This window comes from Rhinolophus ferrumequinum, chromosome 19 (genome assembly GCF_004115265.2).
Source record: "Rhinolophus ferrumequinum isolate MPI-CBG mRhiFer1 chromosome 19, mRhiFer1_v1.p, whole genome shotgun sequence".
Lineage (NCBI taxonomy): Eukaryota > Metazoa > Chordata > Mammalia > Chiroptera > Rhinolophidae > Rhinolophus > Rhinolophus ferrumequinum.
In genome coordinates this window covers 44,737,951-44,752,032 of record NC_046302.1, presented here as the reverse complement: position 1 = coordinate 44,752,032, position 14,082 = coordinate 44,737,951, and the positions used below count along the sequence as shown (strand labels likewise).

Sequence of the window (14,082 nt, the reverse complement as noted above, 5' to 3'; positions counted from 1 at the left end):
TTATATATAGTTGTTCAGTCTGTTGTAAATTCCAGGGGAGATCTCAAGAGGCTCAGCTCACGTCGCCATCTTTATGACGTCATCTCCATTTGCCATAAGTAGAAATAGCAGGCCCTGGGAAGGGGAGATGCTGACTGGATTCCCCAGGCCCTGCCTCCTGGGTGGGATGTTGATCCACAGCTGGTGGGAGGGGAAACCTATTGAAGGTCAAGTCCAAGTGACCTGCTGAGGGCAGTCTTGGGTGCTTAGGTGGGTCTGGGTGGGTTGCGATTTTTTTTTTTAAACACATTTATCCATGGGTTTTTGAGAAAATTGTAGAGTAAAATATTTTATGTGTGGTACATAGTCCACTATTTGTCTCTGAAGCCTTGCCAGCAAACTGAAGATTACACTGGACATTTCTGAATCGGAAAGGTCTTTTAAGCACCCTAGAACTATATGAATAATACTGCATGGGACACAGCACGGATTCATAATAACTCAACTAGTGTAGAACCCAGTTAAGAAGTAGATGAACAGGAGAGAAGCTGAGTCTTGGGACTTCAGGAGTTGCCAACATCAGAGCCCTTCAAACTTTATTCCTAACACCCTTCCAGTGTTATAACGTTGGGCGTGTCTCAGAAGCCCTATAGTCCAGTGTCTTTTCATGTGAGTGAGCTTGCATACAGAGAAGGAGGTGTAGTAAGTTATTAGATACCAGCTCTAGAGGATAGAAATGTCTACAGGACAGCAGCCATATATATTTTGCTATCTACATATTTCTTTCCTACCTGCAACATCCAATAGCCCTTCCCAATCAAAAGGATTGAGAGGACTGCCTGTTTTACACAGTTCCCTGAGAATACTCAGAAACCATTTGTATACGTTACGAGGCTGTGACCTCCTGTGGTGTGGGGCTACACACCCTCCCTTCCCCTCAGAGGGAATTGGGCATACAACTACCATGATGGTTATAATAACTATTATTGTTTTATTAGTCTTTAACTGGTTTGCTTTCTCATACGTGGCATTTTCCATATTTTTAAACCTCAAACCGAATACTGTTGATGGAACACACTACCCAGATTGATTTAATACAACATATGCTAAAGGTTACCCTGGAATATCTATCTGGTTCATGAATTAATGTAGCTTACAACTTTCACTTTTAATGATATGTTTGTATGACATGAAGCATTTTAGTATGTGGCTAAATGGCTAAATGACATGTCCATTTCCCCTTGAGGACTTGGTTTCACAGTTATTTTATTATTAGAGTAATCACATAAGATTCACTTTGTCTTTTATAAGAATTTTGAGCCTTCCAATACAGCTGGGTGATGAACAGGCACAGAACATAAGAGTATATGAATTTTATCCAACAACATCATGGCTTCTTAGTTACAAAGACCACCAATGGAAACAGTAAGCTAGTTTGATTTAATTCTCGTCCATTTCTTGCAAATGGTCATGTAGTTCAACTTTCCCCCTCAATTCCTAGAAATCCCTCCTGTTTGAAATTAGTGCATTACAGTCCTTATTTGAACTTTGATTTTAAAATTGTATGTAGTACAATTGTATGTAGTAATGAGATGTCCCTTCTTTTGTCATTTTTGTAAACAAGCACATGGCATTGTTATGCTGCTTCTAATAGTTTAATAATATGAAGGTCACTCGGAGGTAGTTCACAAAAAATTAAATTTTAAAGAAGTCATCTTCTTTCAGGTGAATACATTATGAATTGCACTCCTTATTCCTTTTATGTCTTCATGATGTTTCCAGCCTGAGCTTATGGGTGTGCAACAAAGGGGGTAACACATTTTCCAAATTCTGGTTTTCAGTAGTCAATCCCCAGGCACCACTCACGCTGGTGTTTTGATTAGGGTGTGTTCTAATGTGAATTGCCATTTCCCCAAAGCTGAGATTGAGTCTAAGGGTGGTCCGATGTGAAGCCAGAGATACCAAGCCCTTCTTTCTGCTCCATCCTCCAGCCACGGCAGCACCTGTGTTCAGGCCAGCTGAACAATGCTTGGGTGGCTGGCGGTGTCGAATCCTCCTACAAAAGTACACTTCCTCTTGACAACTGCTCGTCTTCCACTCATGTTTATGTTACAGCTCTACCTAGAGACTGATTGTTTTTTACTTGAGCACGAAAACTTGATTAGAGCTAAAATGACTTAAGAAACCAATCCAGTCTTTACCAAGTAGGGGCAATAGTTTTTATCTTTATTTCCGTTTTATGGGCATTTGGGTAATTACTAATAATATGAGTTGACAAAAAGCAGGGCCTAGAATAGTAATCAAGTCCTGTTTCAGTAAAGCTGAAAAGGAGGATTTGATGAACACAGGTTTTAATTAGAAGAATGTTTTTGCTGTACATGACGCCTTACTCAATATAAAAGAAATAATGCCATTTGAGAATTAATGATATATTCGCTTGCTGATTATGTGTGCCCTTTGACCTATCGGTCATTGCACAGATAAAAAGAGAACACTTGAACAGAAGGACCCGTGCAGCTTAACATGTTCAGGGACTCTTGAAAATGTGTCTTCTCCAATGTTTCCTGGAACAGAACAAAAGGCATTCCAAGCGAAAGGGCAAACTGGCCCCAATAAAGTGCTTTGAAATTTAAGACGTTGGGTTTGGCTCTCCAGCTGCTGCAAGGTAGAATGGCTTCGTGTTAAAAAAATAGTCTGCTCTTATCAGCGGCTTCCATGAGTAGCCTTTGTAGTGTTCTGAATCATTTTCATGACAACGTGAGGTAAGGCGTTGATTCTATTTTTTGCCCCACTTCCTGAGTCCTAATATCTCCCTCTGTACAACAGGCACTTAGTAGAAACTTTAGTTAGAAAGGTGTAGTATGAAAATAATCACAATGATCCTATCTTGTCTCTTCTAAAGTGTGATGTTTATGCCATATATATACAATTTACTTTTTCAATGTTCCTAAACTATTTCTAGTGGTTTTCAATTCTGTTTGGCTTCATGAAAAAATATTTTTAAACACTTACTATTTTCATTTTAAAGTTGTTCAAAGGAAGAATTAATCTTTTGAAAGCTACTACAGTAGCAAATTTTATCTGTAATTGAAACAATATCTTGTCCTGTATTTGGGTGTCGGTTCCTTGTCAGATAACGTAATTTTTCCAGTGTGATTCTGAACTTTCATTTCATTAAGATCTGTTCTCTAATCAAGCAGATGTCACAAATTATTTTGACCTATAAGTCTCATTTTTAGGTAGTATGATAATACTGCTTCTAGGGAAAAAAAATATATGTAATTGCCCCAAATACCATGGTAATAATATATGCTGAAAAAATGTTACTGCTCTCTGTATTTTCAAAATATTTATTATTTTCTCTATAAAATTAATTAAAAAAAAAAAACTCCCTAATGCAGTAATTTTAATTTTCACACCAGATATAATTTCATTTATCACTTATTTTAGGTATTTTTAATGCTCCTGATATCTGTGGGTTCCTCCACTAGCTCAATTGTGTGATGCCGGCCCTCATTTTCAAAGTTTGCTAATAATATATATAATCCTTAGTGCTGATAATCAATATGTTTTTATATGAATTTGTGATATGAAAAAGAATAAGTTTGTTTTGTCAGAAGGTGATTGTGTTCTTTTTAATCACATACCAGTGTTCTTTCAGTTTTAGTAATTAAAACATGAACATGAGTGTGGGTTTTGTTAACCAAATAAAACACACATCACAAGACTGTTTAACTGACATACCCAACATGTAAATATATAGAAATAACAAGCATGATTTAACTATGCTAAACAGAGGTCAGGAGAGTGAAATTATAACCCAGAGAAGCAGAGAATTTGACCAGTTGAGATCAGCCCACTACTCTATTTTTACAGACCTAGACGCTGAGGATGACACATTTGTCAGAAAAGCTGCTCTCTTGGGTCAAGGATAGGGCTGGGGATTTTAAAAAATTATTTGTGTGATAAAGTTTTGCTTGGATTAATCAGTGGATTTGTGAGTTCCTTTTCTTATTTCACAGAGTATTGAAAAATGTCTTTCCCTAGCGTTTAATGGGTTTTATTTAAATACTGTGTCAATTTGCTAATGTTGAGGCCTTAATAAACATAACATACCAAATGCCATAGGCATTGTATGGATGCTGGGGACCTTAAAAGTACACTGGGTGTACCGTTCATAAAGGCAAGTTACCTTCAAACGATACTTGCTACATAGAACTGGCTTTCAATTATATACTAGAATCTACATCTTTTTATTAAGAGTACATCTTAGTACTATTTGTTCATCTGTTTTATAGGTAAAAATACCAGTGTTTAAGATGATGGAGATAGCTTCATGATGATGTGGACTTTTTTTTAATCTCTGGAATTGGAGACCATAGTAACTTTTAGTAACATAACAGTTGAAATATTTTTAATGTGGACATAGACTTAACAATGTGGAAAATATGTTATTTAAAATATTAAAAATGTTTTCTGTCCTAGGAAGCCAGGCCTGTTATAGATTTTTTTTTTTAATTTTGTTTACTGTGCAACTCTGAGAGGAGTACCTCTTTTTGTTACATATCAGTTTTTTATTTGAAAGGTATAAATTATTTGTGAGGAAAATACAGTTGACTACTTAAAATATAAAGAAAAGCCAAACTTTGAGGACTTCAGAGACCTGAAAGTACTGCATACTTCTTAGCAATGAACTTAGCAATGAACTACAATTCACCACTAACTACTCCTAAGTAACAAGCAGGAAGGTAGTAGCAACTAAAACACTTTGTCTTTAAACCAAGGTGTCAGGTTTATATTTTATCTGTAAAAAATGTAACATGAATATATTTGACATCTACCTCAGCAAACAAATTAATGCTAATTAAAGATTAATGTGTTGTAATTAGCATTAAAAATGCAATTAAATTGTGAGTAAATGGACCAGGAATAGAAAATTGTTAGATGTCTCACTGCCTGCTTTTTCATATTCTGCCTTTTGTTTTTGCAGCAAATAGAGGAAGCGGGGCAGCAGGCAGCTCCCAGACTGGAGATGCTCTGGGGAAAGCACTTGCTTCGGTGAGGAAATATTGACTTTGGACGTTCACATGTACCAGTGTTGATGGCTGAACTTTAATCACAAGCGGACATTTGGAATTTTAGAAAGTGAATGGCAAATAGCTTTGATTTTTGGAAATGCTAGCTTTTTTGCATAATTATCCTTGCAAAACTGGAGGAGAGAGCTCTTAAGCTTCCAGTGCATGGCTGATCTCTTCCATCTTGTCTCCTCACAATGGTGCTAAGTGGTACTCAGTTATGGATTCGTGGCCATTCTCAGGGCCATTAGGTGTACTGATTTTCTATCTTGATTTCTTATTTTTCTCTAAAGTCCTATGGGTGCTTATTGACCAGCTAAGACCGACTTTGGAAGGGGCAGTTCTAAATCACTTTGGAAAAGGCTTTTTTAAAACAACAACAACAACAACAAAACCATAACTGAGTTCTATGAGAAATTGTCACATATTTGGCTCCTAGAGACTCAGCTTCTCCGCTTTGACTGCCCACTGCCAAGAGGCTAGAACTGCACATTTCCTGCATGTTCACTAGCAACAAAATGGCACACCTTATTTGAGGGAGTATACCTGGTATTGTCTTCAGAAGCTAAACATGATCATTTGCAAATGTTAGTGAAGATTTGTTGGACTGTCATGTGTCTCTTCGGTTGTTTTTTCCTTACCATTGGAGCATAAAAGAAGTTTGATTTATACTAGCATTGTGACCAAGTAAAGCTTTTTATTTAATCTGGGCATTCTTATGACTTGGAATCAAATGCCTTAATCATAGTGAGGAAGGAGTTGGACAACAGTCTTGGAGAAGATACTGCCTAACCTGTTTTGTGGAGGAGAAAGGGAGATACGGGTTATCTGTTTGGTTTGCTCACAGCCACGCAGCCGTGGTAGGAAGTGGGAGGGAACGGACTAGAACTCAAGCCCGCTGAGCTCCATCCAGTCCAGCTCTTGTCCTACTACCTTATATGACCTCAATAATTCTTCTTTTGAAAAATTAAGGTTTTCATTTTAGACTGCTGGTCCTATACTTGTTGAATGTGTTTTGTAACTTGTAATTTGTACATGAATTGCACTGACACTTAGTAGTTTTGCAAAATTGTTGATTATTTGTTCCTAATAATGAGGGTTTGTTTTCTTTCCCCCACTGTTTTAAGATCTATTCTCCAGATCACACTAACAACAGCTTTTCATCCAACCCTTCAACTCCTGTTGGCTCTCCTCCTTCTCTCTCAGGTACTGTACTCTCCCTCCCATCGCCTCATAGTGCCAGCTGGTGAGAATGGTTTCCCCCTTATACTCCTGCTCTAGTAGGTGGATACTCCCCCCAGAAGCTCAAAACAGTATTTCCAAGCAAATAGAAAGGAGTGGGAGAGACAGGCTACCAGGCGAAGGTACAGTCATTTACACCCAAAAGTTTTCTTAAAAATCAGGTGTTTCTACAATACATAGATGTGTGGAAAACTATTGCTTATACTTTTCCTAGCTCTGTAGAAGATACTCAACAGAGTAACATACTCCAATAAAACATCTCAGAGGAGAAAAGGTAGTAAATATAGTTATGAATATGATTATATAGTCATCAAACATAGACTATCCAAAAGGATTATTTCCCACAGATAATTAAGATTTTCCAAATCCCCTCCTTCAGGTACATGTCATTGGAAAGCTTGAGGAAAACTATAATTTTGTAAACAAATTGGGAAGTAACTGTATGGCATAAAAGGGCATGTTTGCCTTTAAAAATAACAAAGTACGTGACCTATGGCTTCAAATAATAAAATTATAAGTTGTTGAATTATTTTAATAAAGCATTTTACTTTTCGGAGATCTATTTAAGAGGCTTGTTCAAGCCCTTCCACGATAAATGCTTCCAAAAGGCCCTGTGTGGTGCATGTCTCAGCTCTTTGGAAAGAGGACAGGTGGCTTCTAAAAAAAAAAAAAAGTAAATCACATCTGTACCTCATTGAAACCTGACCTTACTGTAATTTATAGTGGAGTCACATGCCTAAATGCCGCCTCCTCCATCTCTGTACTATTCCCTGCATGCAAGACTCCTGTGGCCCATTATAAACTGGGTTCCCTGGTAGAGAATGGGAGGTTTTAGACTTGCGCAAGCTTTCCGGGGCAATGGCCATGGCTTAGTTGGGATTTAATATCAGCCTTTGCCAAGACTCCATTGACATGGGGTGAGGGGGAGTAAGTGACAGAAGAGAAAAAGGGTAGCTGGACATTAAATTTAAGTCCAGAGAGACAAAGTTGAAACTGGGAAGAAATAGACATGATATTAAGAGGATAATGGAACAGCAATGAAACATTCCCCATGATAGAAAAGGCCCTATATTGTTAGGCTCAGGAAAATGATCACACGCCTCAATGTCCACAGCCAGAAAAGGATCAAAAACAGCATCTAGCCCAGTGAGGCACGTGCTGAAGGGTTCTGAGCAGGGAGAACTCCAAGTTCCCCATTTCAAGCAAAACAGCTCTAATTTCATCTATTTTATGATTTGGGGGAAAAAATTCTGGAGTCTAATAAAGTTTGAGAACAATTATTTTAGTCTACTGCTCCACTTTTACAGATGGAGTGTACAAGGCCATGAAAGGGTACGTGACTTGCTGAGGTTATGTCAGTAGCAATATCGGAACTCCGACGAATCGGGTGCTCACTGTTCTGCCGCTCCACTTCTAGGTTCATTGGGGAGGGGAAAGTTATGCACAAATCATTCCAGAACATGCCGCAAATACCTGAGCAGTGAGTGTGCTGTCTCTGGAAGGCATAGAAGCAAGGCCTCTTTTGTGGGGTCCTGGTAATTCATTATGGAAGACCACACATTAATAAGAAATAACTTTATGAAGTTGTAAACATGGGGACAGGTTGCTATTTTCACCCTGATGGCTCCGTTTATATATTCTGTCACTAAAATTAATTGAACAAAATATTCTGTTTTTATGTAGCATAAAAATACACATATATGCACACCCAGAAATGACAGGAAGAATGAGTTTTTAAAGTGCTAACTCTGTCGGGGCATGAGATTTCAGTGAGCTCATATACAGATTTTTTTTTCTCCTTTCTTGAATTATTTATTTTCTAACTTTTCTACACTGAGTGTGTACTATTTTAAATTTAAAAGTGAGAAGTTAGACATGTAATATTTATTACAGCAGGAATCTCTCTTTACCTTCAAGTTTAGTGAATCATAAAAAAATTATTTCTGGTTTTGTGGATCCCTGCCAACCAATCTTATTTCCTTAAAAAGTTTTTGAAGGCTTATTCCTTCTTAAGGATCATTTTAAAAACAAGTAGCAAAGCTGTTTTTCATGGATGAGAGAAACTGGCCTTGCATGAAGGTGTAACACAAAACGCCCATTTGCGGCCCTACAAGTACCTTGACTACAGAGTGATAGCTTTCTATCAAAGGAACATTTCTGGCTAAAATCAGAATCAATTAAATATTCCCTTTTAGGAGGAAGCTTGAGAGAATTCTGAGTCTGTGTAAAGTCTTCATATTTTATGTTAAAATGTTTTCCTTGCCTCAAAATTCTTGCATGGGAAGTTTGCATGTATTTACCTTATTGTCCAAATGGAAATCAACATTGCTGTTTCTAAAAGAACAATTAAAAATGTTAGTAAGATTCTTTTTAAGACTATGTAGATCTCATTATAACTCCCATTGTACTATCAGCAGGCACAGCTGTTTGGTCGAGAAACGGAGGACAGGCCTCATCATCTCCTAATTATGAAGGACCCTTACACTCCTTGGTAAGTCTCGTCTGCTAATCTCTGCTCTCGTTCTGTCTCTAGTTCATGCTCCAAGATTCTGACTTTCTTTATAGGAACTTGAGATTGACATTAAGCCCACAAGTGTGTTTAAAGCCAGAATTGTTAGGCTTTGCTCGTTCTGTTTGTAGATTGTAACCCAGATAGTCCGACAGTGTCTGGGCTCTAAAGATCTAGGAGAGATAAGAAATTAAAAATCCTGGGTGGGTAATGGCCTCCTTCCCACCTTGGGAGAGGATCCCTGTCAGTGATTGAATAACTTCCCAGACCTGAGAGTGCTGCCATTCCAGCTAAGCTGCAGAGCCGGAACACTTGAAGATGCTACATATCTCTGCTTTCCAGAATAACAGGTTTATAAGAGTTTTCCCCTAACCTGGGAATAAGGAGCATACTACTTCCTCCTTCACTACCGTTCTCCTAGAAATCTAGTAGCATCATTAAAGCTCTGCTCTTCCAAATAGGGGATAGCTGAACATTTGCATGGGTTTAACTAATGGTACAAATACTCACCTGATGATTCAGTGTATTACACTCTAGTCTTTCTCAGCTCACAATGATGGGGCTGGAAATATGCATGAAACATCACTGCTCTATGCAGTTTCTAGACTGTGTGTGAATCTATTGGGGAGGGGTAACAGCAAGGAGCCCTTCAGTTTTTCCAGGTTGAGTTTCCCTTTCTTTTCCCCATACTCTGAGATGGAACATGGAAGAAGGTATAGATTTATCTATCTATCTAATGTTGTCATGTTAGCCATTCAGGGCTTCCTTTCTTCCTTTCTGGCTTACTATTTAAATGAAGGAAAATCTAAAAATTAAAACCAAAGGCGTCTTTCCCCCTTGTTGCGCTCTCCCTTGCCATAGCGCGTGAGCCTTCCAGCTCTGCACTTCAGCCCGTACAGGCGACCACCATGCCAGACGTCATAGGCACAGCTTACGTCACGCGGTTAACCCGCAACCTACATCCACATCACCCGTAGTCGTTTTAAGTATTCACCTCCTTCAGTTCTTCTCTGGGACCCATCTATCAAAACTGGGTTTTGTCCAACTCTAGAACTATCAAGCTCTGTAGGCTATAAGCTTCTAGTTGTGAACTACAGCTTCAGCCCTCTCTGAAGTCGCCACACACGAGGGGGAATTCACCAGTAGAGACTGCCCTCTGCACCGGGAAGCTGGGAGCCGAAAGGATCAGGGGCACATGTGTTATTTCTTCTCATGCTTACACGTGTACACTTGGAAGTGGATATGCTCGTTCCCAGTTTTTCTAAATAAGAAGCATAAACTCAAAGAAGTTAGTAACTTCTCCAAGGTCACATTAGTAGCCAAGCTAGGAGTTCAGGGGCGGTTCCTTAACACTGAAGCCCGCCGTGAAGCAGAATATTCCGTTCCATAGACTAACTATATTAGACACACTTTCTTCCCGTCGGTATAGAATAATTAGAAATTGTTTCTTCTCATGCAGTATAGCCGGTGCATCTGTTTGCACAGCCCATTGGAAATTAACGCAGATTGTAGCACCATTTAGTACAAAGAGGCATTGGATTTGAAGTCAAAAGACATAGAGTTCAACCCTGACTTTACCATTTTGTGTCAGTGTAATGCTGACTAATTAATTCATTTAATTTCTTTGAGTTTCTTTTGCACATCTATATGGAAGGGCTAATAATGTCTGCCCTGCTTTCCTTACACATGTACAACGAGGACCCACTGGATGGTATATGTTCAAGAGCACACTAGAGAATGTAATGCAGATGTTTATTTGATACAAACTTTATTGATCACCCTGAAAAAAACTTTATTGATCACCCTGAAAAAAAAGGAATACACATTTACATTTCCTTTTTCTTCACCAAAAACTATAGTATAGGCCTTATCTAGTTGCATAAAATTAGGATCCTAATGGCTGGGATGAAAAAACAGGTCAGTTGGTTTTTTTAATTGTGTAATTTAATTGTATAAGGAAGTGAATTCTATACTATAATAAGGACTTTGAAATCAATTAGAAGCTCCTGGTGAACATTAATTCAAATCTGTGATTTTTCAGTCTTGAAATCTCATACTACTGTGGTTGACAGAATTTTTGTAACTTTTTTTCTGTAACCATTTTGTGTCCCCACTCCCTTCTACACACACACACACACACACACACACACACACACACACACACACACAAGCTCGTGATAATAGAAAGCAAGAAATACCATTCAAAATTGAAATACTCAATAAGAAATTAGAGTACGTATGCATTTACCTGTCCCTGATTTGATACTTAGCACTGCCTCATGTGCCACAGAGGAGACCAAGAAAATATGCCTTCAAGAAGATAATTTAATTGGAAACTATAAACAGGTCACCTTTCTATTGTTAATTTTTTAAAACCTTTAACCAGTGCCTGCCATAATGTTCCTTAAATTTAATAAGTGTTTTTCTTTTCTAAAGCAAATCTAGCTTGTCTTTCAGTCTACTGCCATATAGTATAGCATATATACATTATAATGTCCTGGAAGAATTACTGGATTTACTTTGTTCATGAAAAAGAACACTGTAATTTTAACGTTTTTTTCACCAGCTTTCTAGGAAAGGACACTGTCTTTAATACCATTTTAAGGAAATAAACTTTATTGGAAACATATATTTAGAAACACAAAGTGTGGTTTGTGTCAACTCAAGTTTTACTTATATAACCTATGCATGCATTTCAAACTAAATCAAATTTCATGTCATTTATTTAACCAACAGCAAAGCCGAATTGAAGATCGTCTAGAAAGACTGGATGACGCTATTCACGTTCTCCGGAACCATGCAGTAGGCCCATCCACAGCTATGCCCGGTGGCCATGGGGACATGCATGGGATCATTGGACCTTCTCATAACGGAGCAATGGGCGGTCTGGGCTCAGGGTATGGAACCGGTCTTCTTTCAGCCAACAGACATTCACTCATGGTAAGTGAGAAAGTGTGTAGACCCTGTAAGTTACCATATAGAATTAGAATTTCAAGTAGAAATACTAGAGTTGCTGGGTTTTGTTTTTTTCTTTTTTAAACAGCTTTATTGAGATGTAATTCACTTAACATACAACTCATCCATTTAAGGTTTACAGCTCAATGTTTTATATAGTCACAGAGTTATGCAACCATCACCACATCTAATTTTAGAACATTTTTGCCCCCAGCAAAAAGAAAAGGAAATCCCCATTGCCTGTAGCAGCCCCTCTCCATTCTTCCTACCCCCAACCCCTGGCAACTGCTGATCTACTTTTTCTCCCTATGGATTTGCCTATTCTGGATATTTCCTATAAATGGAATCATACAATACGGAGTGGCCTTTTCTGTCTTTTTTAACAGAACAATGTTTCCAAGGTTTATGCATGTTTTATCATATATCAAAGTGTCATTAATTTTTATTGACAAACAATATTCCGTTGTATAGAGATACATTATATTTATCTATTCATTAGGTGATGGATATTGGGGTTATTTCCACTCTTTGCTATTATAAATAATGCTGCTAGGAACATTCGTGTGTAAGTTTTTGTGTGGACACATGTCTTTGTTTCACTTAAGTATATACCTAGGAGGACATTGCTGGGTCATCCCTGGTATTTTGAAGTCTTCATCTTGGTGACTTTGGCTGAAGAACCCAACTGATGTTCATGTTAGTTACATTGCTGACATTTCAGATGTGAATAGATTAAAAAAAATTGTTTTAATTAAAAAAACCATATCAATGTCTTTTGGTGCTCAGTTCGAGAGGCAGATATATATGGTGTATTTCTCCATCTAAATATATGGTGTGGGACTGTGTAATTTTAGTATATAATAGTTTTACCACTACTTATTTATAAATCTTTGTCTCAATAATATTTAAACAGATTTGTTCATGATACAATTGGACAATCTTGCCCATTACTTTTGGTAAGGATTTGGGAATGCATTCTTTTTTTTTTGGATGTGGATGATTATGAAGTTTCAGAGAATCTTCCTGACAAAATATTAAGTGATGACATTAATGAGGTGCCCGAATAGATGGACAATTTAACGTTGCTTGTGCTTCTGTGTAATTGTGCTCCTTACAAACTCCTGCCTGATCAGCAAACGCGTTAGTGTCCTGTTTGTACCTTACAGACTCTGAAAAAGTTGCTTGGCGAAGGTCTGTTTTCCATTATCACTGAAGTGTCTCTTGTTTAAAGATGATTCTGAAAGGAGAATGCAAAATAAGTACAGGTTATTTTGAGGTTCTTTGCTCAATAGTATTCTCCTGCCCTCTTTTCAATTTCTCTTAATAAAAGACTAAGAGTACCATCCTGAGTGGTGTATTATGGAAACCTGCAACCAATTTGAAACCAAAAATACTGGTTTATAAATAGAAGCAATGAACTCACTTCCAAACCGTGGAAAGATATTTTTGAATGCCAAAGCTAAATCTTTTTTTTTCTTTTTTTTTTTTCCTTGACCTCTACCCTAAAAATTCATCATTGAGTAGAAATTGTTTGTCTATTCGTGGCAGTTGCTAAGAGTTAACAAAAGGAAAATCTAGATTTTAATTTAGCTTGGCCTCAGGTAATGTGTTAAATACACTTGGGATGCATATAATATGAGATTTTAGTTTGTACAGCTCTTTTTTTTTTTAAACTGCAATGTTTAAACAATACTGCTTTTAATTAAGAAATCTGGCTTTATTAAAAGCCAAATCTGTGACTTATAACCATTTCTGTATATCTGCTCTCAATCAAGAGAAAAATAGTTTAATTTCTGTAGCTGTGTTCGTTTTGCATATGTTAAACGGATGCAACACGCACCCAGGGCATTGCTTCAGAGCCAGTTTTTTCCATAAATATGTAAAGTTTGCTCTTAAATACCAGATGTAGGTTAAGTGGTTCGTTAAGATAATAAACTATACATAGATGCTGTTTGGAACTATTTGACCTTTGAATTGCCTCCTCTTTGAGCCTGATTTAGAGGTGGGGTAGGAGGAAGAGACTAGAATCATCTTTGGAGATGGGAAGTTGGGCTGACCCAGGCGGAGGGAAAAGAGAGAGAATGGAGCAGAGCAATAGAAAAAGGGAAATAATTGGCCAGTATTACACAGAAGTGTCTGATTTGATTTTGGGAAAAAAAACCATGCAGAAGCAATAAGGCTGCTAGTTTTGCTGATGAGGAAAAGTTCTTGCCCACTCCTCTGAAGACATAATTCCATCGAGGACAACCACAGAGCCAGCCAGACAATAGAGCAGCTCCAAAGATGTGACATGGTTGCAACCTGCTGCCCTTTCAACCACGT

At 37.8% G+C, this 14,082-nt stretch overlaps 1 protein-coding gene across 42 annotated transcripts in view; it reads left to right on the top strand.

The window, feature by feature from the left end:
• Positions 1–14,082, top strand: part of TCF4 (transcription factor 4) — a 345,675-nt gene that overhangs the window by 303,683 nt on the left and 27,910 nt on the right. For 34 of the 42 annotated variants that reach the window (XM_033087749.1, XM_033087730.1, XM_033087722.1 and 31 more), the window contains 4 exons: positions 4,970–5,037; positions 6,182–6,260; positions 8,711–8,787; positions 11,542–11,745. In XM_033087749.1, coding sequence (XP_032943640.1) covers positions 4,970–5,037; positions 6,182–6,260; positions 8,711–8,787; positions 11,542–11,745 — 428 coding nt within the window. The remainder of the gene's footprint in view (positions 1–4,969; positions 5,038–6,181; positions 6,261–8,710; positions 8,788–11,541; positions 11,746–14,082) is intronic. The other 8 variants (XM_033087763.1, XM_033087741.1, XM_033087733.1 and 5 more) reach the window with 1 other exon arrangement.